The sequence below is a fragment of the Boleophthalmus pectinirostris genome, unplaced genomic scaffold (genome assembly GCF_026225935.1).
Source record: "Boleophthalmus pectinirostris isolate CB_2022bp ecotype Guang Dong unplaced genomic scaffold, ASM2622593v1 HiC_scaffold_16, whole genome shotgun sequence".
NCBI classification, from domain to species: domain Eukaryota; kingdom Metazoa; phylum Chordata; class Actinopteri; order Gobiiformes; family Gobiidae; genus Boleophthalmus; species Boleophthalmus pectinirostris.
The window spans coordinates 36,368,935-36,393,392 of NW_026571095.1; the positions used below are offsets into that span (position 1 = coordinate 36,368,935).

The 24,458-nt window shown below is 44.4% G+C and overlaps 2 protein-coding genes across 2 annotated transcripts; both read left to right on the forward strand.

Annotated features, from left to right (window-relative positions):
- On the forward strand, window positions 1–17,846 carry LOC110153582 (NLR family CARD domain-containing protein 3-like). Its single transcript, XM_055151407.1, has 7 exons — window positions 1–7; window positions 189–1,950; window positions 2,019–2,186; window positions 16,360–16,527; window positions 16,593–16,763; window positions 16,853–16,899; window positions 17,248–17,846. The coding sequence occupies exons 1-7, from the start codon at window positions 1–3 to the stop codon at window positions 17,820–17,822; spliced, it is 2,898 nt and encodes a 965-aa protein (XP_055007382.1). The 3' UTR covers window positions 17,823–17,846.
- Window positions 12,382–24,458, forward strand: LOC129408331 (protein NLRC3-like). The gene is made up of 2 exons (XM_055151691.1): window positions 12,382–13,099; window positions 24,394–24,458. The coding sequence occupies exon 1, from the start codon at window positions 12,511–12,513 to the stop codon at window positions 13,015–13,017; it is 507 nt and encodes a 168-aa protein (XP_055007666.1). The 5' UTR covers window positions 12,382–12,510; the 3' UTR covers window positions 13,018–13,099; window positions 24,394–24,458.

The window sequence follows — 24,458 nt, forward strand, 5'->3', positions numbered from 1 at the left end:
ATGACCCGTACATTAGGAGGGTGTTTTATCCACCTGAGGAACAGACACCAGACGTAACATCACTGCAATATTACTTTTGAGATGTAACTTTACATTGTAAAGTAGCTAATACTCTCCTCTGTGACTCTGTTCTAGTAAAGTCGTTTTCAGGAGGACCAGAGTTAACAGTTCTTTGTGTCTTTATTCAGGAAATACTGTTGGAGTTTGTCGAGATAAATTGAAGAAGCATCTGCAGCAGAGGTTCAGTCGTGTGTTTGAGGGCGTGGCTAAAGCAGGAGACTCCGCCCCCCTGACCCAGATCTACACAGAGCTCTACATCACAGAGGGCGGAGCCTCAGAGGTCAACCAGGAACATGAGGTCAGACTCATGGAGACGGCGTCCAGGAGACCGGCCGCTCCAGAGACCATCACATGTGAAGAGCTCTTTAAACCCCGCCCACATTCACCAGAGCCAATCAGAGCGGTGCTGACGAAGGGCGTGGCCGGCGTGGGGAAAACAGTGTTGACTCAGAAGTTCAGTCTGGACTGGGCTGAAGGCCGGCCCCACCAGGACCTCCAGCTGCTGTTCCCGTTCACTTTCAGAGAGCTCAATGTGCTCAGAGACACACAGTTCAGCCTGGTGGAGCTGCTGCACCACTTCTTCAGTTCATCCAAACATCTCTGCAGCTTCCAACAGCTCCAGGTGCTCTTCATCTTTGACGGTCTGGACGAGTGCAGACTTCCTCTGGACTTCAGCCGAACCCGAGTCCTGACCGACCCCACAGAGTCCACCTCAGTGCACGTGCTGCTGGTGAACCTCATCAGGGGGAACCTGCTTCCCTCCGCTCTCCTCTGGATAACCACGCGCCCCGCCGCAGCCAGTCAGATCCCTGCTGAGTGCGTTTCCATGGTGACAGAGGTCAGAGGGTTCATTGACCCGCAGAAGGAGCAGTACTTCAGGAAGAGGTTCAGAGACCAGGCCACAGTCATCATCTCCCACATCAAGAGCATCCGCAGCCTCCACATCATGAGCCACATCCCGATCTTCTGCTGGATTCTCTCCACAGTTCTACAGAAACTTCTGGAACAAACAGAGGAACCAGAGCTGCCCCGGACTCTCACACAGATGTACGTCTACTTCCTGGTGGTGCAGGCCAAAGTCCAGAACATCAAGTATCACCAGGGATCAGGGGAGGACCTTCACTGGACTCCAGAGACCAGGGAGATGGTGAAGTCTCTGGGAAAACTGGCCTTTGAGCAGCTGCAGAAAGGAAACCTGATCTTCTACGAGAGTGACCTGAGTGAGTGTGGGCTGGACACTGCAGCGGCCTCAGTGTACTCCGGAGTGTTCACACAGATCTTTAGAGAGGAGCCAGGCCTGTACCAGGACAAGGTCTACTGCTTCATCCATCTGAGTGTGCAGGAGTTTCTGGCTGCTCTTCATGTCCATCTGACTTTCTTCAGCTACAGAGAAAACCTCCTGAAGACACCACACTCATCTGAAAGTCCTGAGTCTGAGGCCTTCTACCGCTCTGCTGTGGATCAGGCCTTACAGAGTCCAAACGGACACCTGGACCTGTTCCTGCGCTTCCTCCTGGGACTGTCTCTGCCGACCAATCAGAGGCTGCTGCAGGGTCTGCTGACTCACACAGGAAGTGAAGAGACCAATCAGGAGACAGTAAAGTACATCAAACAGAAGTTGAATGAAAAGGGTCTGTCTGCAGAGAGAAGTCTGAACCTGCTCCACTGTCTGAACGAACTGAATGACCACAGTCTGGTGGAGGAGATACAGATGTACAGGAATGGAGGACTACTTCTCTTGTTAAATTCTCCTGCTCAGTGGTCGGCTTTGTCCTTCGTCTTACTGTCCTCAGACTCAGACCTGGAGGAGTTTGATCTGAGGAAATACCAGGCCTCAGAGACAGCTCTCCTGAATCTGCTGCCGGTGGTCAGAGTCTCCACCAAAGTCCTGTGAGTCCAGACTGTATTTAAACTCTTGTGTGGAGGTTCTAGTCTCTAATGTCCCTCTCTGTCCTCAGTCTTTGTGGCTGTGGTCTGTCTCCTCACAGCTGTGCTCCTCTGGCCTCAGTCCTCAGCTCCTCCAGTCTCACACATCTGGATCTCACTAACAACGACCTCCAGGACTCAGGAGTGGAGCTGCTGTGTTCTGGACTGAAGAGCGCCCCCTGCAGACTGGAGACTCTCAGGTGAGACGCTCCCATGATGCACTCTGCCCCCTTGTGTCCACATGAGTGTAATTCTGTGTCTTTAGGCTGTCTGGATGTCTGGTCTCAGAGAGGGGCGGGGCTGCTCTGGCCTCAGCTCTGAGCTCCGCCTCCTCCCACCTGAGAGAGTTAGACCTCAGCTACAACCATCCAGGACCCTCAGCAGAGCTCCTGACCGCTCTACGGGACGACCCCCACTGCCCCCTGCAGTCTCTCAGGTGAGGGTCCTGGTTCAGTGGGTCTCTGGTCCATGGTCGGTCCAGATCCTGGTCTCTGGTCTGGTCTAAACTGGACTTGTGTGTTTCAGGTTGGATCCTGCTGGAGAACAGTGGATGGTCCCAGGTCTGAGGAAGTGTGAGTCTCTGTATTTCATTTTCATTCATTTTACATATTAACATTATGTAAATTTATCAGGTATCAAGTCCTTTCAGTGATATAGGAAATATCTGCGTGAGTGCTTTCAGTTGCAAAAATATTTCTTTATTTTCTTTTCTTTTTCGTTTAGTTTTGACTGTTCCATCCATTTGCATTACTACATCTCACAATATAATGAAAATAAAACAAATAATTTTTCATATTCTCAGGAACAGGAAGTGATGTCATGTGTTTGTGTCCTCAGATTCCTGTGAGTTTTCTCTGGATCCAAACACAGCTCACAGAAAACTCAAACTGTCTGAGGACAAACGGACAGTGACCTTTGTGAGAAAGGAGCGGCCGTATCCAGATCATGAGGACAGATTTACAGACTACTGTCAGGTCCTGAGCTGCACTGGCCTGAGGGGGCGCTGTTACTGGGAGGTGCAGTGGAGAGGGAGGGTTGATATAGCAGTGAGTTACAGAGGAATGAGACGGGACAAGAGAAAGGAGTGTTTGTTTGGAAACAATAATCAGTCCTGTAGTCTGAAGATCTATTATGGACGTTACAGTTTCTGCTACAACAACACAGACACTCCCCTCTCCTCCCCTTCTCACTGTCCCTCAGGTCGAGTGTCTGTGTTCCTGGACTCTGAGGCTGGATCTCTGTCCTTCTGTGAGGTTCTCTCTGATGGAAAACTGCTCCATCTCCACACCTTCAGCTCCTCCTTCACTGAGCCTCTGTTTCCAGGGTTTGGAGTGTGGAAGGAAGATTCCTCTGTGTCTGTGGAGGATCTGAAGAGAGCACCATATGTAACTCTTTTTTGATCTAATGATTCTTTCCATCAAAATACAAAAAAATGTAAAAACAAAATAAACACATGAGTCTGTCCCAATCCACATGACTCACGCTCCTCGGGGTCACACTGACCTGAAGATTTTTTTTTTCCTTCCCGCTCTCTTGGGGCGGGTCAATCAGACCTAAAAATGTATTTTCTTGCCTGGTGAGAATTAGTTTGAAAATTAATTTTTGGATCTGATTGACCTGCCCTAAGAGAACAGGAAGGAAAAAAAAAAAAGTCTTTGGGTCAATGTGAGCGTGTTTAAAAATGACAAAACAACTAACAAAAATGCTGAAATATATAAAAAGGTCAAAGATAAAAGGGAAATAGTTATAGTCAGAAATAAGGAAATCATGTAAGTATAATGACCAAAAATAATGTCTGTGAAAATAAAAACTTAACTGAAGTTAGACTAGATTCAAATTCATCCCATACCTTGTTTTATTTTTGTAGTAAAGAAATATGAAATGTTGAGGGTCAAATAATTTACATCTATAAATAAAGCGGAACTAAACATTAAATCCACTTTTTTTTGCTACTTAACCTTATATGGTGTTTTAACAGCATTATCTGTTGTTCTAGTCATTTATATCATTTAAGTGAAAGGTACATTTGCAGTTTTGTGGTCAAACATGTATAACAATGGATGTGTCCTGCTCCAGTGGGCAGTGTAATTCCAGGTACTTGGTGACATCTCACAGCACTGTTCACTGATTACAGCCTGGTGTTTCTGATACAAACAGACGGCTGCAGGGGCGGAGTCTGAAGTGTGAAAACCTGTTCAACCAATCACACTGTTCCTTATACATTCATCCACCTCGAAGTTTAGAACTAGAGATTGTTCTTGTGATCAGGGATGTGGAATGGTCTATTTAAGGATCAGAACATGTTGGTGAATGTGAATGGACAATGTGAGTGATTTAAGAAAATGTTATACTACCTAAATACCTAAAATGTATACAGTACAGTACTTTACTACTTCTACTTTGTTATGTTCCACTGCTGCCTTTGTTGTCGTGTACATTTTATTTTACTACTTTGTATTCTACTCCTGGAATTTCCTCATTATGGGACAAATAAAGGCTCTGTTTTCTTAACCTTTCCTTGTATTGATGTTCCTCTTAATGCAAAACATATGAACAACAACAGCACAGATAAAGCTCGGACACAGCATCATTCACTTCAAATTACCTCCACAAAGTCAGTTTAAATTAACCTTAGAAGATCCCTAAATATGTTCTAAATACTGTATGTTGTAAATAAACCAGCCTGGATCAGTGTGAAGAGAAGTTGAAGTACTTCTGTGTAAATAACAGAACGTACCCTGAGCTTTGGCTTGTACAGATGTTCTCCTGTGACGTCTCTGCACACACAGGGCTTTGACTCTCACAATAAACTAGAATTACAAAAACATCCTCCGAGTTGTGTCTGTTTGAATGTAACTTTACTTCAAAATGTGACTATCGTGATATTAAGGAAAAGGGAATAAATGTACTTACCTTAAAAACAGAAATAACAGCTTTCTCTTTAAAAGATTTTGACTGATGCTCAAATAAATAATAATGACTCAAATTTAAATGAAAGTCTTCAGTTAGGTTACGTTTATATGACGACGGTCGAACAGAAGACGCAAAAGTGGCATCGCGTCTTCACTTTTTATTCCTGCGTTTAAACGAGTGTTTTCGGGAGGAAATCTGCGTGGATACGGTGACGCAAAAGTGTGTGGAATTTGATTGTGTATCATGCCAGGCAGCTAGGTGGTGCTGTGATACACGATGTGATATTGTGTGTTTGTGACGTAAACACGTATTCAACTTTTACTTTCTGGAGGCTGGTTTCACATTTTGTGTTTTTAAGCCCCAAAAACGCCGTCACCGTCTAAACGAAAGACACTTCTGATGAAATATTTAGGAGTTTTTACCCACAAGCGTTCTCGTGTAAACAGACCCTTACAGTCCAGTGTAGAACATCTCCTGGAGCACAGACACAGCAGAGCTTCCAGGACTTGGTGTTTCTTCTGTTTTGAGTCTCTGGGAGGTGAATCCAAAGGAAAACAGTCTCTCAGTTTTCACACTGGACACTGGCTGTTTCCTCACCTCCTACTTGTGTCTTCATTGTCATTGTAAATAATAATAAAAGTCTTAATAATTTAAAGTCTCTATTAGGGCTGGGCGATATGGATCAAAAAATATCTCGATATATTTTGCTATATCTCGATATCTGTACAAAAATAACCCCCTAAAACTGAAAACTGCAAAAACAAATCTGCCAAATTCCACTTTTTTTTTTTTTTTTACTGAAGTGTAAGAGGTCAGCAGTTCATATAGGAACATTTAAGATTACAAAAAAACAACAACTAATTACATAAATAATAATTTAACTGTAAAATAAAAGAAATAAAACATATTTCCTTCTTTTTATTCATAAATAAAACAACTCAACACAAGCTCATCTTTGCATTAACTCTGTTATCCAGAACCAGAACCAGAACCAGAACCATGAGCTCCTTCAGCAGAAGAAGCTCAGGATGTTCATTATTTTAACAGTTCCATGTTCCAGCGTCAGGAGCTCTGAGGTTTAATCCCACAATCCACTGCAGATCAAACCCAACGATTAAAACACTATTGTACAAGTGACACTGCAGCAGATTATTCATTAAAATCTTCTGCATAAATAAGTTTACATTGCTAACTTTACAATATATAAAACATAACGACGGTAGAGCCACATCAGCCCGTTTGAGATTATAATGCAGTTTTGCTCACGTGTGTTTACATTTTACAGAAACTAAACTTAAGCGCATGGCTCATGTGCATAAACAGCACTTCTCATGCAGCTCAGCTCGTTTAGTTTCTTTCAGACTAAAGGACGGACTCGGTGGAATATGAGGATGTGCTGCTGATGGTTTTGTCTGTAAATGGTGGAAAAGGTTTTTGGTGCTTGAAGCTTTTCACTGGCACCAACTTTCGGCGTTCACGGCAACAGTGAGGAGAGAAGGAGACACGAGCGAACAAAATCAGGGAGGCGGAGGCGACGAGAGAGAAGACAAACAAGTGAAGTGGCGAAATCAAAACTGAATATAAGCATGATATCGATATATAAGCTATGTCAGAATTCATATCTCGATATTTTAAATATATCGAGATATCGCCCACCCCTAGTCTCTATCCACTGTGACCAAGTCTATGTGGAGAAGATTCAGCACCAAGATGCCATTTATTTCTTCAGAACTTATTATTATATTATTGTTTTTGTGTGACTATATGTTGTTTTGAATGATACTAAATTCACTTAAGACTTTTATGATTACTTGGGACAATTTGTTGACAAAGTTGGAGTGGTTTTAAAATGAACCTTTGTCCCAAACTGGTGCTTTGACATTTTAAAGCTGCACTGTGTAACTTCCGGTGGAGGGTCTGTTTGCTCGTCGCCCGTCGCTTTGCCAGAATTGTCCAACAGTGACGCGTTATTAAAATGAGCAGTTACAGGTCAGATCTATGGAGAGCACAGTAAGAATGAATGTTTTTGAGGGTATTAAAAACAACACTGACAGAAAATTAAACAAGTTGTGTATGTTAAAGCCATATCTGTGGAACATCCCTGGCAATTGCTGCTGCTAAATCTGTGACTGTTATTGTGTATGTGCTGCTCTGAATGTCATTATTGTGCTCATGTTTACACAGGGTTATTTATGGGCTGTGGTGAGGCTCTTGCACTTTTAGTATTTCACTTTACATCAAAACTATGTAGAGTTTGATGCTTTAAACTTAATTCCACTGTTTTCTACGACAATAACAATAAAATCTTGAACCTTCAAAGCCATAACACCTCCATGAGTCGAGCATGGCAGACCTCCCACCAAAAAAGTTCCATAGTGCCCCTTTAACCCTGGACACTGGAAGCCAAGCCCATGTACAGGGATCCAGTCTGGTGCAGTGTCCCGGACCAATGAAACGTTCCTGTCAGAATCCAGCGCAGCGTTTGGATCTGAAGTGTGTTAAATCGTACACCGCCGACAAACTCTGACCGCTCGTTATCACCGCCAGGTTTCCACAGACAGAGCTCGCCAGGCCTGAAGCTCTGGGCTGTAGCTCCCTCCATGCTCCTCCTTTCAGACATCGCTCCAGTGCCCCCAGTCACCACACCAGCCCTGGAGGGCACAGGTCAAAGGTCAATGCATCTGAGCGGAGGCTGTTCAAAGGAAGGACAGATTTTATTAGAAGCACAATTTTGGATGTAAATACAGAATAAAATGATAAAACGTTTTGCCATTGAAATGTCATATAGAAATGGACTAAAGGAGTGTAAACATCAGGGTTTATCATTAGAGGAGACTATGGTGGCCCCACAGAGTCTAAAAACAACCTGGACTTTACATCAGCATCACAAAATCACACTTTGTTGCCCATTGTCTCATCATAGACATTTAAAAGTAACTATACTGGGCTAAAAGGACAGTTTTAAGATTAAATATCAGCAAAACAAACATCATTTATTCTCTACAAATTGTATAAAAGAAATTATTAAAATCTTTCCACCACAGTCTCCCAGAATCTGTGGGAAACACTGCACAGTTTTGAGTGGAATTATGACTTGTGTGGTGACACGATGTGGGTTCAGTATCAATCAATCATACCGTTTTTTTGGACTATAAGTCGCACTTTTTTTATGGTTTGGGTGTTTCCTGNGGGGAGGGCAAAGACATAACAACATGCACAAATATTTTCTAATCCCACCTAAGTCGAAGCAAAACATCTAAACTACAAATTTAGAGGAAAAGAAAGAGAGGCAAATGACGAGCTTAAAAGTTCAATCAAACTATAACACAGGAGCAAACTTAGGTACCCATATCAGAAAATAAACTTTGCTTAATCTTGAAAGCAAAATGAAAGTCCTTTAAAGTCTCATGGCAGAGCTATGAGAGAAGGTGTTAGACTGCATAACTGAGACAAAAACTTGTGGAAAGTTGCTCTTGAGCCTGTGGAATGTACTGCTGATGATTCACTAATGTTATATAGATGTTAACCTCTAAAGAAACCCACATGCACAGTGGCCACAGAGAGAAAGCAGCACGTCAGTGACACAGACGCAGCTGCAGCACTCACTCATCAATGTCACTTCAGATCAGTTCATATAAATATTACTGTGCTCAAAATAACACAGGTAACAGTACCAACAGTACCATGTACCTAATATACAGTAGAGTAGATCTACTATGTATCTTTTTGCTAATGATAATGTTGTAGAGTTACATGTTTTGATCATGTTATGGTGAGTTCATGGACTTTAAATGAAGGTTGCTGTGGTTACATTTTCTGAAGCCCAAGAAAACAGATTTAAGAAGTACTGCTGACTGCCCTGCGTTTGTTGGTTGTGATTGTTTTTGACAGGTTTGGTGAAATATTTTTCATTAGATGACTCCAATGTAATAGTCCAGATTACATGTATGAGCGCATAATGCATGTTGGGACATATTTATCTGATCTTTGTTAAAGGTGTGTACATTATTGTACATTTGAATATTTTGCCATACATTATGTGCACATACATATATGTGCTCATAAGTAAATGTAAGTGTGTAAGTGTGTGCGTGTGTGCGCTCAAGCCGGTGCTGGTATCTGTTGCCAGACGGCTGTCTCCTGGCATTGCGGTTCCCCTGCCGTGTGTGTGTATGGTTGTTGACAGTGTGGACGGTAATGTGTGATAGATCGCACTTCAGGGACCCCATAATCACATCAGCCTAACCTAGTCTATCAGCTGGGCACAATGGGATACCCTTCACTCCTCCTTTAATCTGCTCCATCTAGTTCTTCACAGCTCCTCTGTCCACCCCCTGTGCTCACTCTCTTCCACTGTTCTTTACACTTTTATTTATCTACTGTGATTTTTGGTGAATCTATTATTTAACAAATCTTTCATAATATTATTATTTATTTTTTCAGCTTTATAACTTTCACAAATAGTTATTTATTTTCAATTCTTGCAGCCTAAACTTTGTCTCAACATAATGACTTAAAAGAACTAATCTAGAAGAAGATGGTGAGAGAACACAGTGAGAGTGACTGGTGCCAAGGTTAAGTATTTTCTCTCATAATCGGTGTTGCTGTTTGCACATGTGTGCCTAAGTGCGAGTGTCTTGAAACAGACGTGTGGGGTCGAGGTTGCATAGCTGGCCCCAGGGCTCCCCGACAGTGCAATGCACCCGGCAAATGGCCCTTAGCCTCGCTAGTGCTGCTAGCCCTACGATCCATCATACCATATGTTCTCAATGGGGATGCTAACGCTAATGACTGATGAGTGGATGGAAAGGGGGCACATAAAGGAGGGGGAAGATGATGACTTGAAAGAGAGAATTGTTAGGGAAAGAAAGGTACTGGGCCAGAGGCCAGGATGCACAATAGGCACAGAGAGAATAAAAAACAAAATAGAGTTTCAACTGTGGTACGAGCACAAACACAACATTATGAAAAGTAATATTTTGTTACTTTGTTACTTACCCCAGTGAAGTACTTCACTGGAGAGAGTTTATCTGTTTGTACCGATATAACGAGATGAAGTACATACAGTACATAATTGTGAAAGGGTTTTAAAATTGTTTTATTAACCAAATAACCTTTTATGTGGAACTTTTTAAAAAGAGAGAAAGTCTATGTGGGATTGCAGAAGGTAATGAAATACTATAGACTGGCCCATATGGGGCCATTGTTTATGTGTGATGAATAGAGTCCACGTGTCTGTCTCTGGCACTCACCACTAAGTGAAGCCTGCAGAGGGCACCCTGTTGACTAGGTGTGTGTCTGTGTGAGAGTTCTGTGTGTCTATGGAGAGGGATGATGAGTGTCTATTGGCCTGCTGTGTGCTTGGCAGTGCCCTCAACAGTGCTATCCTGAGTGTATTTTATCATCATCTGCCATGACAAAGATGTCTAATGACACACACATACATTCACATCCACACACTCTGACTGTCCCATCTGTGCGGTGGTATCCGGGTGCTTTGGGACACGGCAGGAGGGTAGGAAAGGGAAACGACCCTTCGTTCCTGCCCCATGTGTCTACGGTAGATTTATTCTACTCTTAGTTACACATTTTTAATAATTTGCTTAAAGTCTTACTTACTCTGAATGTATGTGTGCACCTCTGCTTTCTCATGATCACTGCAGCAGACCAAAGAATGATCAACAACCCTGCCTCCACAACACTGGAGCCCATAGCCATCATGGAGGGTCCCATCACAGCAGAGCTGGCCACCTCTCACAGAGTAAGGAACTCCCCCACAGCAGCTGTCACCAAGGCCCACGGAGACCCAGCCCTGTGCGTGGTCAGGGCAACAGTATTCATCTACAAAGACAAAGACATATGACAGTGTGTGAACAAAGAATTGGATGCCAAAAGGGCTGCCATTGTCAAAATGAGAACAGGAATGTGTATTTGATGCGTACCGTTTTTAACATGAATATAGTACCCTCCACAGCACTGATGTTCAGGGAGTGAGGGGAGGAGTTTACTGTTGCAACACACAGGACTGGCTGAACTGTTCCAGTTTTGGTAAGTGCCTTCACAACAATGATACTGTGGCTTTTTAGGGAACAATAAATCACCACAACAAACCTACACATGAACACACACACAAACAGAGGCTTGAGAAGATGAACAAATAATTACCTCAAGTTAAGGATGGAGCACTCAGTTTGACATCAATTTAACATCAAAGGATCAGAATTTTTATTTTTATCATAAATGACAAGCCATTTTATTGGCCTGGTGAGACAAGACTCACTTTTTCTATATGTCATAGAAACTAAAGTCTGGGACGAGGCTCTGCCTCCCAGAGTTCTGATAGGTGTGACTGAACGGTGGAATGGGCAATAACAGGATACAGCGTTATTTGTCTGTGACAAGATAAAACTGAATTGTGTCTCTAACACACTTCATTCAGGCAGGCTTAGCCCACCAAACAACACATACAAGAAAACAGTTCTATTCTATTGTTGTGTGGATGAGTGCTTTCGTCTTGTAAAAACTTTTGGGCAAGTGAGGTTCTGTAAGACCTGCTTGATAGCAACTTATGGAATGGTAAAGGCCATTTGTGGCTTTCATGTGAAAAAGGATTTCTACTGAAATAAGGGGCAAAGCACTAAAAACTATTACATGAAAAATAGCTGATACAGGAATATTTCAGAGGAATTCTGACTTGACAGAGATAGTACAATTTACTTTAAGCCTGGTCCCAGATCCTCCTAGTTAGCTCTCAAGGCTACAGCTGTATTGTATAAACTTGACAAGTTTTCAGGTTTATTAAAGTGTCATTTTGAGCAATTGAAACATGTTACTTACAGTAAATAGTAGGTATGGGCATTATACTGTGGTTTTATTATAATGGGTTTAATATCATGTTTTTTATTCAGAAAACACTGTTGGAGTTTGTAGAGATGAACTGAAGAGGCATCTGCAGCAGAGGTTCAGTCGTGTGTTTGACGGTGTGGCTAAAGCAGGAGACTCCGCCCTTCTGACCCAGATCTACACAGACCTCTACATCACAGAGGGCGGAGCCTCAGAGGTCAATCAGGAACATGAGGTCAGACTCCTGGAAACCACATTCAAGAGACCGACCGCTCCAGAGACCGCAATCACACGTGAAGAGCTCTTTAAAGCTCATCCACATTCACCAGAGCCAATCAGATTTGTGCTGACGAAGGGCGTGGCCGGCGTGGGGAAAACAGTGCTGACTCAGAAGTTCAGTCTGGACTGGGCTGAAGGCCGGGCCCACCAGGACCTCCAGCTGCTGTTCCCGTTCACTTTCAGAGAGCTCAATGTGCTCAGAGACACACAGTTCAGCCTGGTGGAGCTGCTGCACCACTTCTTCAGTCCATCCAAACATCTCTGCAGCTTCCAACAGCTCCAGGTGCTCTTCATCTTTGACGGTCTGGACGAGTGCAGACTTCCTCTGGACTTCAGTCCGAACCCGAGTCCTGACCGACCCCACAGAGTCCACCTCAGTGCACGTGCTGCTGGTGAACCTCATCAGGGGGAAACCTGCTTCCCTCCGCTCTCCTCTGGATAACCACGCGCCCCGCCGCGGCCAATCAGATCCCTGCTGAGTGCGTCTCCATGGTGACGGAGGTGCGAGGGTTTGGCGACCCGCAGAAGGAGCAGTACTTCAGGAAGAGGTTCAGAGACCAGGCCACAGCCGTCATCTCCCACATCAAGAGCATCCGCAGCCTCCACATCATGAGCCACATCCCGATCTTCTGCTGGATCATCTCCACAGTTCTACAGAAACTTCTGGAACAAACAGAACCAGAGCTGCCCCGGACTCTCACACAGATGTACGTCCACTTCCTGGTGGTGCAGGCCAAAGTCCAGAACATCAAGTATCACCAGGGATCAGGGGAGGACCTTCACTGGACTTCAGAGACCAGGAAGATGGTGAAGTCTCTGGGAAAACTGGCCTTTGAGCAGCTGCAGAAAGGAAACCTGATCTTCTACGAGAGTGACCTGAGCGAGTGTGGGCTGGACGCTGCAGCGGCCTCAGTGTACTCCGGAGTGTTCACACACAGATCTTTAGAGAGGAGCCAGGCCTGTACCAGGACAAGGTCTACTGCTTCATCCATCTGAGTGTGCAGGAGTTTCTGGCTGCTCTTCACGTCCATCAGACCTTCTACAGCTCTGGAAAGAACCTGCTGGAGACACCACACTCCTCTGAGATTCTTATTTCAAAAAGAAAAAACTGCTCCAAGAAAACAAAGAAACATTTCAAATTGACAAAGAAGACAAAAAAGTATGTGGCAGGTTTCTACTGCTCTGCTGTGGACCAGGCCTTACAGAGTCCAAACGGACACCTGGATCTGTTCCTGCGCTTCCTCCTGGGACTGTCTCTGCCGACCAATCAGAGGCTGCTGCAGGGTCTGCTGACTCAAACAGGAAGTGAAGAGACCAATCAGGAGACAGTAAAGTACATCAAACAGAAGCTGAATGAAAAGGGTCTGTCTGCAGAGAGAAGTCTGAACCTGCTCCACTGTCTGAACGAACTGAACGACCAAAGTCTGTTGAAGCAGATACAGAGATACGTGAGAGAAGGAGAGCTCTCCAGGTTAAGGTCTCCTGCTGAGTGGTCGACTTTGTCCTTCCTCTTACTGTCCTCAGACTCAGACCTGGAGGAGTTTGATCTGAGGAAATACCAGCGCTCAGAGACAGCTCTCCTGAATCTGCTGCCGGTGGTCAGAGCCTCCACCAAAGTCCTGTGAGTCTCCTTTGTCATGATTCTAGTCTCTAATATCACTCTCTTTCCTCAGACTGTATAACTCTTAAACTAGATTTTGCTTCACAGATTTTAAAATAAATAAAGTAAGTAAGTGTCAAAGAATAAGCACAACAGTACAGATAACAGCTCATCAGTAATGATTTTTTTTTTCTTTAAGTGAAAATCATCACATAGGAGGTGCTTTTGATTTTGATTTTATTCGGATCCCCATTAGTTGATGTCCGTGACACCAGCTACATGATTGCAAATTAAATTCATGTGTGGAGCCTACATGAGGGCTTTTAACAGATTAGAGGAGCGAGCTGGCCCAAATACTACAGACATGAATAATATTCTAGATCAGGGGTCGGCAACCCAAAATGTTCAAAGAGCCATATTGGCCCAAAAAAACTAAAACTAAAACAAAACCTGCCTGGAGCCGCAAAAAATTAAAAGTCTTATATAAGCCTAATATGAAGGCAACACAGGCTGTCAGTATATTAGCTTTATAACCCTACTATTAAAATGACTATGTAGGCTACAAATACAAAATGAGCATCATGATACACAAACCCCTTTTGCAACCCTCTCATACTGAACTGAACAGCCACTGAACTCGGGTGGTTAGTGTTTATTCCTTTGTCATTTAGGCCCCGTTTACACGTACACGGGTATTTTTAAAAAATGGAGACATTTCCCTTCGTTTGTTCACATCGTTTACACGCAAACGGTGAATTCGCCTCTGAAAACAAATCTTTCTAAAAACTCCGGCTAGAGTGGAGATTTTGGAAAACTCCGGTTTCACATTTGCATGTAAACTGAGATAAACGGAGTTTTAGGAGCTGACGCTGAAAGTGCGACCAACGTTTACCTGTTGCTTTGACGACAATGATTATTCAGAGCAGCAGTCGCATTTCTTCTGATCGTGCATAGGAGCACTCATAAAACAGCAGCATGTAGAACTTTGTACGCAACATCAGATCAGAGCAGAAGCTCTGAGCTCGGGCAGCAGCGCCAAACACACGGGAACAGTCAGAGCAGCTCCTCAAGACGGGGCTGGTGGTCCAGTGTTGGTCAGATGGTCCGGAGGCTTCGTCCTCCATGTCCTGGTTCCAGACGGGGGCGAGCAAGACCAGCGAGCAAAGGACTGGGTCCGAGTGCTTCAGTGCTTCATCTGTGCGCTGGTTCCGTGCGGGAAAAGTGAGAATGTGCTGTGGACCACAGGTCCGGGCTGCTCTGGTCCTCTGCGCTCGACCGCGGCTGGTTCTGAGTTGGTGCAGCATCCGGACAGAAGCGTGAATCCTGAGCGTCCGTCTGCGCATGTGTTTTTTTGTTTGTTTATTTTTTTCAGGGAAAGCGCTTCTCAGGTGGAGGCACCGGACACCACCCCCGCTTCAGCTCATCTGTTCGTTCTGCTGAAACAGTTTTCATGTGTTGCATTTGCACACAGCTGAGATGAACGAGGGTTTTACCCCTAAAGAAACCATATTAAAACACAACAACAACAAAAATCATTCCTTTTCCATTTTCACTCATTTTTGAAAAAGCTCCAGGGAGCCACTAGGGGTGTGCTAAAGAGCCGCATGCGGCTCTGGAGCCGCGGGTTGCCGACCCCTGTTCTAGAGCATTCATAAAAAAAAGGAAACAAAATGGAGAAAATTATGTGCAAGAGGGCATTTAGAGTTTAAATACAATTCACCCAGAGCACAATGCTTCTTGTGCGTAAAACTCTGTGACGAACTGCACCCTCGAGACCGAGGCCTTCAGACAGCCGTATTTCCAAATATATAACTAATGTTATAGTTGGGGCCTGGTGCAACTGTAACCTTGGTTGGCCGATATATCAGTAGATTTGGTAACAATTATCTCAGGGGGTGGGACATCAAAAATTATTCAACATTTTGACACAAGTCTTATGGTCTCTGAACAGTGAAGCAACAAAACTTGCCCAAAATTTCAGTAATTTTAAATTACTCCCATTTGCACATATGGCTCTAATTTCAGTGAAATTTGAATCAGTTGTTAAAATTCTCGCTCTTAAGCTATTTAATGTGAAAATAAATAAATAAATACATAATAATAATAATAATAATAATAATATGAACAGATTGGTATGAGAAAATACAAAACTGAATGCAGTAGCGCCCCTTAGAAGTTTTGTAGAGAATGATAATGATTTATTTGTCGCAGACATACAAAATTTGGTGGGGATGACTCATAATACTCCGCTCATATTTCACATGTTTCAAGATAAGCACATGGGATCAAAGCAGAAAAGAGGCCATATTCTAAATGCACACGCGACACTTTCAGATAGACTATTCAAATGCTTTGTGTAGCCAAATGAAGAGTCAGTTAGCAGAGAATGTTTTACAAGACTTGGGTAGGGAGGGGGAGATGGGACAAATCCACAGAGAGGACGAAGCCTGGAGGGGGTGAGGTGCAAGGAGGGAGAACAGGTGAAGGAGGGAAAGAGCACACAGAGCAGTGGTCAAAGCCGAGGTCCTAAACCTGAGACAATATTTGACATGAGGGGACAGAGACCTGCTGTTCAACTTCTACTTTGCTCTTGTAGAGATTAATCCTGAATTGGCGCTGGACGTTTGTTGCTGAAAACATGTCCACCACGCTTAATGTGCACACATTTCCTGAAATGTCTCGCGCCCCACACTTTGAGAAGCTCTGTTCTAGTCTCTAATGTCCCTCTCTGTCCTCAGTCTTTGTGGCTGTGGTCTGTCTCCTCACAGCTGTGCTCCTCTGGCCTCAGTCCTCAGCTCCTCCAGTCTCACACATCTGGATCTCACTAACAACGACCTCCAGGACTCAGGAGTGGAGCTGCTGTGTTCTGGACTGAAGAGCGCCCCCTGCAGACTGGAGACTCTCAGGTGAGACGCTCCCATGATGCACTCTGCCCCCTTGTGTCCACATGAGTGTAATTCTGTGTCTTTAGGCTGTCTGGATGTCTGGTCTCAGAGAGGGGCGGGGCTGCTCTGGCCTCAGCTCTGAGCTCCGCCTCCTCCCACCTGAGAGAGTTAGACCTCAGCTACAACCATCCAGGACCCTCAGCAGAGCTCCTGACCGCTCTACGGGACGACCCCCACTGCCCCCTGCAGTCTCTCAGGTGAGGGTCCTGGTTCAGTGGGTCTCTGGTCCATGGTCGGTCCAGATCCTGGTCTCTGGTCTGGTCTAAACTGGACTTGTGTGTTTCAGGTTGGATCCTGCTGGAGAACAGTGGATGGTCCCAGGTCTGAGGAAGTGTGAGTCTCTGTATTTCATTCAGTTCATGGGAACATTAACATTATGTCACTTTATCAGACTTTAAATCTTCACAGTTACAGAGGAAACATTCATGTGATTCTAAAAATACATACACGAGATGTACGAGACTTGAGACATGATTGTTATTTTTTACAATGGATTATTACAGCTCACAATATAGTCAAAGAACATCATGTTTGTGTCCTCAGATTCCATTATTCCAACATTAATGTGATTTGAGCTAAAAATATGTCTAGAGACATTTACACATTTAAAATATAAATTAAATAGAAAAACTTTTCAGATTCTCAGGAACAGGAAGTGATGTCATGTGTTTGTGTCCTCAGATTCCTGTGAGTTTTCTCTGGATCCAAACACAGCTCACAGAAACATCAAACTGTCTGAGGACAAACGGACAGTGACCTGTGTGACAGAGGAGCAGCAGTATCCAGATCATGAGGACAGATTTACAGACTATCGTCAGGTCCTGAGCTGCACTGGCCTGAGGGGGCGCTGTTACTGGGAGGTGCAGTGGGGCGGAGCGATGGTTGATGTAGTAGTGAGTTACAGAGGAATCAGACGGAGAGGACCAAATAAGGAGTGTTGGTTTGGAGGCAACGATCAGTCCTGGAATCTGAGGATCCATGAGGGGAATTACTATTTATATCACAACAACAGACAAACCCACCTCTCCTCCTCCTCCGCCGTCCCCCGTTTCTCAGGTCGAGTGTCTGTGTTCCTGGACTCTGAGGCTGGATCTCTGTCCTTCTATGAGGTTCTCTCTGATGGAAAACTGTTCCACCTCCACACCTCCAGCTCCTCCTTCACTGAGCCTCTGTTTCCTGGGTTTTCAGTGTGGAGAAATGGTTCCTCTGTCTGTGTTGGATCTGAGGAGAACACTTCTCTGACTCTAATGATATAAAACAGGTTCAGTTTTTCTTCATTCTTTTGTACAGAGAGAAAATTAACTGAGCCAAGCCGTGTTTTTTAAAATAATACTGATATAAAAACATTTGATACTTTTTTGACATCACACCTGCGACTCTCCAAAGCTGAGAAGTCAAGAAAAAATGTTTTACAAAGACAAATCTATTTGCACACAATTTTAGTGAAATTTAAAATCTCTGAATAAGCAGCAAACAAACACAAGTTGTAATATGTTGACCTGGAGTTTGTAATTAAATTCTATTACCGTTCTTATAAAAAATATTTGTGTGTCATAGCACATAGCAATTTTATTTGGTGTTGTTTTAGCTCCTTATAATCCTTTAAGCATGGTTTATCTTATTGTTCCCATGTTTTTAACTTCTCCTCCAGCTTTTTACCTCAGCTTCTTTGATTTTTAACTCTTTTCTCAAACCAATAATATGATCTTAGACTCTGCTGCACCTTCAGCTAAAAAGAATAAGCAGACAAAATTAGTACAAATGGAAAAACTTCAAGGTTGGTGAAAAATGTTGTAATTTAAAGTCCCCAAGAAAAAATATTGAAAAATGACTCTGCAGCGCCCCCTTCAACTTTTGAATGGGATCCAAAAAATGTGTTTGCCCCTGTCGCAGTCCGAGGCAGGTCCCTGTCAGCTGTTCCAAAGTCGAGGCTCTGGACGAACAGTGATCAAGCCTTTTTGGGTCCGGCACCTCATGTTGTATTGACCTGCTGAGGATCTTTTATGTCACTTCTAAAAATTTAATTTTAACGATTAGCCTTTTTTGAAAATCTGGATTTAACTTGATTTTATTATTTCATTAAATACATGTATTTATTATTATTATTAATTGAATTGTTTGATCATATTTGAATTATTCTGTTAACAGCGCTCTGCTTCAGTCTCTTTTTGTATACTTCCTGCATGTTATTGTGTTTTTGTATTATTGTTGTATGCTGAGCGCACAGCACTTTGTAAACGTCATTTTTTTAAAAGTGTTCTATAAAATAAGAGTTATATTGTACTGTTATTGTTACAACACTGAAATTTCCCCACTATGGGACATACTGAGGTTTTGTTATATTTGTTTTTACCTGTAATCATGTTAATCTACGTTCCTCCTATAGAAAATATAACCAATGCACAGACTCAGTAAAACTCATAGTAAACAGAATTATAAAGCAGAAATTACCTCTATAAATTCAGCTAAAATTTGCCTTAACAGCTCCGTTTCGAATTGTATTTCTGATTATGTTATAAATAAACTGGATTAGTGTTCAGATAAAGTTGAAGTACTTGTGTGTAAATAACAGGACATACCGCCTTAGCTTTAGTTTGTATACTAGTATAAACAAGAACTCCAAAATAATAATAATTGAAAATGTTTGTGGTTTTTCGTCCTGGTCGTGGAACACTGGACCAGCTCTACACTCTCCATCGGGTGCTCGAGGGTTCATGGGAGTTTGCCCAACCAGTCCACATGTGCTTTGTGGATCTGGAGAAGGCATTCGACCGTGTCCCATGTGGTGTCCTGTGGGGGGCGCTCTGGGAGTATGGGGTCCGGTCCCTGTATGACCGGAGCAGGAGCTGTGTTCGCATTGCCGGCAGTAAGTCAGACCTGTTCCTGGTGCATGTTGGACTCCGCCAGGGCTGCCCCTGTCACCGGTTCTGTTCATTGTGTTTATGGACAGAGTTTCTAGTCACAGTCAGGGGTCGGAGGGGGTCCGGTTTGGGGACCACAGGATCATCTCTGCTGTTTGCAGATGATGTTGTCCTGATGACTTCATCAGACCAGGACCTGCAATGTGCACTGGGGCGGTTTGCAGCCGAGTGTGAAGCGTCTGGGATGAAGATCAGCTCTTCCAAATCTGAGGCCATGAATCTCGACTGGAAAAAGGCGTCTTGCCCTCTCTGGTTGGGTGGAGAGTCTTTGCCTCAAGTGGAGGAGTTCAAGTATCTCAGGGTCTTGTTCACAAGTGAGGGGAGGACGGAGCGTGAGATTGACAGGCGGATCGGTGCAGCATTGGCAGTGATGCGGTCGCTGTATCGGACAGTTGTGGTGAAGAGGAGCTGAGCCCAAAGGCGAAGCTCTCGATTTACCATCATTCTTCCTTCCTCCCCTCACCTCTGGTCTTGAGCTCTGGGTAAATACAAAAAGGATGAGACCACAAATACGAGTGGTCGAAATGAGTTTCCTCCGCAGGGTGGCTGGGCGCTGCCTTAGACATAGGATGAGGAGCTTGGTCACAAGGGAGGAGCTCGGGGTAGAGCCACTGCTCCTCCATGTGGAGAGGAGCGGCTGAGGGGAGGACATTTGTTCTGATGTCCCCTGGACGTCTCCCTCAGGAGGTGTTCATGTCCCACCGGGAGGAGGCCCCGGGGAAGACTCAGGACACGCTGGAGGGACTATGTGTCTCAGCTGGCCTGGGAACACCTCGGGGTCCCCCAGAAGGAGCTGGAGGACATGTGATAACTTTTGTGGCCACATCGCCCAGTCCTGAACAAACACAACCATTCCAATAAATAACACTAATCTTCCTGAGGCTACAACGTACAGCTCAGACACCCAAGTGAAGGGCAGAGCTAGTCCTGTGTGTGTGTGTGTGTGTGTGTGTGCGCGCGTGTGTGCATGCATGTGTGTGTCTCTCTCTCTGTGTGTGTGTGTGTGTGCCAGATTCACAGCCTGGGTTTTGTCAATTCGTCCCAGGGCAGCTGTGGCACAGCACAAAATTATAAAATAAATTTAAGCATCTAGACCAGTGATTTTCAACCACTGTGCCACGGCACACGTGCCGTGAGAAATTATCCAATATCTTTTTTTTTTTTTATTAAAATGTATTAATTATTACCTGCAAATCAATGTCATTGATAAAATAGTCCTAGTTCAATTCCAAACAAAACAATGATATTTTCCTTTAATAATATTACTACTACTTAAGTTTAAGTGGGAGGGGACAGACCAGACCTCTGAGTGTAACAGGAGACATCTCTGTATGTTCTGTTCAAACTGACTCTTCTTCTGATTCCAGCATCTACAACATGGACCCACCTGGACCTGACCGTGGGTCTAAGCACAGACCTAAACCTGCTCCCAGCTCTCGGTCTCTGAAACATGATGATTCCAAAGACGTTCCTCCAAACTTTAGAGAAGATCCTCCTGAAGACCAGAGGTAAGGCTTTTGTAATCTGGACAGGGGCGACAGTAGCTCAGCTGGTAGAACATTAGGCCAGTGATCCCATGATTGGCAGACAGACTCCCAACAATGCACACTGTAGTTGTGTCCTCACGCACCATACATCACCTACAGACTATATGGCCAAAAGTATTCGCTCACTTGCATCGACTCACATATGAATTTAAATGATGCCTCATTCTTGTTCCGTAGGGTTTAAATATGACGCTGGTCCAGCCTTAGCAGCAGCTATAACAGCTTCTAGGAAAGCTGTCCACAAGGTTCAGGAGTGTGTTTATGGGAATTTTGACCCCTCTTCCAGAAGCACATTTGTGAGGTCACACACTGATGTTGGATGAAAAGGCCTGGCTCGTAGTCTCCGCTCTAATTCATCCCAAACGTGTTCTATCGGGGTGAGGTCAGGACTCTGTGCAGGCCAGTCAAGTTCATCCACACCAAACTCTCTCATCTATGTTTTTATGCACCTTACTTTGTGCACTGGTGCACAGTCATGTTGAAAGAAGAAGGGGCCATCTCCAAACTGTTCCCACAAAGTTGGGAGCATGGAATTGTCCAAAATCTCTTGGTGTGCTTGAAGCATTCAGAGTTCCTTGCACTGTAACTAAGGGGCCAAGCCCAGCTCCTGTAAAACAACCCCACACGGTAATACCCCCTCCACCAAACTACATTTGGCACAGTGCAGTCAGATAAGTACCATTCTCCTGGCAACTGCCAAACCCAGACTCGTCCATCAGATTGCTTCCACTTTGTTATGACCCCACTGACAGTTGACTGTGGAATATTTAACTGTGAGGAAATTTCAAGACTGGCCTTGTTGCACAGGTTTCATCCTATCACAATACCAAGCTGGAATTCACTGAGCTCCTGAGAGTTTCACAAATGTTTGTAGAAACAGTCTGCAAGCCTACGTGCTTGATTTTAAACACGTGTGGCCATGGAAGTGATTGGAACACCTGACTCACCTATAGTGGATCGGGGGAGCGCACCTGCACCACAACAAATATATGAACATTAATAACAGACCAATCAGGTGCCTTCTTTCATCAGAGTCACTCTCACTAGCCCCACAAGTTTGATTGACAGTGTTGCTAAGCACCCGTCCCCTCACAAACCAGCAGTGCGGGATTTTTTCCTGGTTAAATCAAAATAAATAAAATTTTAAAAGCACTGCTACCTTCAACACCACCGCTCTTGCTTGGCTCTTTGGTTGCTATGAAACACATGCTGAGAATTCCATATATGGTTCTGGCCTTCAGATTAGCCTTGATTGGATTCATTTGGCTGGAGCCAAACCCTCAGGTTGATGTCACATTCCCTCAGTACACTTCTTTATATAGTCGATGATACAGCCCCACTGTGGCGCAAATATAAGAAGGACACACTGCAAAAGCTCAAAGTATCTTCTAATGATGTCCTCAGAATGCTGCTGAAAAGTCCAGGGCCAATAGTTCCAGTCTCCTGTTCTGTCAGGCTCATGTGAACTTTTCAGACTCTCATGACAAACCTGGTGTATAAATCCATCTGTGGCCTAAATGAGTCTGTGAACTCTGTGGTGGTGATGTTGGTGAGTGTCAGGTTTAGTTCTGTGCAGTAACACTGCTCTTTATGGAAACACTGATCTGTCTTTTATAACCCTGTTTTACTCTTGTCTCTGTCTTATTCTGTTCTTTTATGGACCATGAGTCTGGAATAAATAAATGATGATGAGTTTATTGTTTGACAGGGAGCCAGGCCCAAAGGAGCAGCTGGACGCCATATTCAGGGTGAGTACCCCACGAGCGCAGCATGTGTGGGGTTCTCTGGGTGCTCCTCAGGTGCTCTCTTTGACTAAAACTCTTCTCTTATTGTTCTGTTCCAGCATCTGGAGGAGGACGTCCTGACTTTTGTCAAAGAGCAGCTGCAGAGGCTCCACAGGCTCCTGGCCTCAGATTACCCAGAATGCTCTGAGAGTGAGGAGGAGGAGCAGAGCAGCAGAGAGGTTCTGAACATCACCCTGGACTTCCTGAGGAGGATGGACCAGGAGCAGCTGGCCCAGCGCCTGCAGAACAGTAAGAACTCTGTTACTGTCCATCTGAGGAACAGACCACACCAGACTTGACTTCACAGTAACAAAAGTCTACAGGTGTTTGAGGCTCACAGAAAGTACTATGACCCGTACATTAGGAGGGAGTTTTATCCACCTGAGGAACAGCTGTCCCTTCTTTATAGCTAATTTCAAGCTTGTTTTTTTAAACAAGAAACAATAGTCTTTCAAAATCAAAATCAGTTTTTTATCCACAAATTGTATAAAATATTTCAATAATGTAGTAATAATCTACCATAATGTAGTGAGACATACACACACTGGTAATTCTAACTGCCCTTCATCAACAGTGTTGTGAAAGCCTAGCTTCTTACTACAGCTTTGTACACTTTGTTACAAGCATTTAATGACTTTTTGCAAGATGGATCATTATAAAAAATGTTGAAAATTATAAACAGGTCCATTGCTTTCAATTAGCTGATGCGTCTTGTGCCTGGATGTGGCATCACACTTAATCCTATAGTTTCTTTAATTACTCACAACTCTGTGACACTGCTGTAAAGAAGTTTTCACAAATCAGAAGGAGCTTGAGTTGACAGTTCTTTATGTCTTTATTCAGGAAACACTGTTGGAGGTTGTAGAGATAAAATTAAGAAGCATCTTCAGCAGAGGTTCAGTCGTGTGTTTGAGGGCGTGGCTAAAGCAGGAGACTCCGCCCCCCTGACCCAGATCTACACAGAGCTCCACATCACAGAGGGCGGAGCCTCAGAGGTCAACCAGGAACATGAGGTCAGACTCATGGAGACGGCGTCCAGGAGACCGGCCGCTCCAGAGACCATCACATGTGAAGAGCTCTTTAAACCCCGCCCACATTCACAAGAGCCAATCAGATTTGTGTTGACGAAGGGCGTGGCCGGCGTGGGGAAAACAGTGCTGACTCAGAAGTTCAGTCTGGACTGGGCTGAAGGCCGGGCCCACCAGGACCTCCAGCTGCTGTTCCCGTTCACTTTCAGAGAGCTCAATGTGCTCAGAGACACACAGTTCAGCCTGGTGGAGCTGCTGCACCACTTCTTCAGTCCATCCAAACATCTCTGCAGCTTCCAACAGCTCCAGGTGCTCTTCATCTTTGACGGTCTGGACGAGTGTAGACTTCCTCTGGACTTCAGTCGAACCCAAGTCCTGAGCGACCCCACAGAGTCCACCTCAGTGCACGTGCTGCTGGTGAACCTCATCAGGGGGAGCCTGCTTCCCTCCGCTCTCCTCTGGATAACCACGCGCCCCGCCGCGGCCAATCAGATCCCTGCTGAGTGCGTCTCCATGGTGACAGAGGTCAGAGGGTTCACCAACCCACAGAAGGAGCAGTACTTCAGGAAGAGGTTCAGAAATCAGGCCACAGCCGTCATCTCCCACATCAAG

Bases quoted from the DNA above. Each gene is read 5' to 3' on its own strand.
- LOC110153582 (XM_055151407.1), top strand. The intron at 1,951-2,018 runs GTGAGTCCAGAC...CTCTGTCCTCAG, and splicing joins AGAGTCTCCACCAAAGTCCT to TCTTTGTGGCTGTGGTCTGT. The intron at 16,528-16,592 runs GTGAGACGCTCC...CTGTGTCTTTAG, and splicing joins TGCAGACTGGAGACTCTCAG to GCTGTCTGGATGTCTGGTCT.
- LOC129408331 (XM_055151691.1), top strand. From the start codon at position 12,511: ATGGTGACGGAGGTGCGAGGGTTTGGCGACCCGCAGAAGGAGCAGTAC.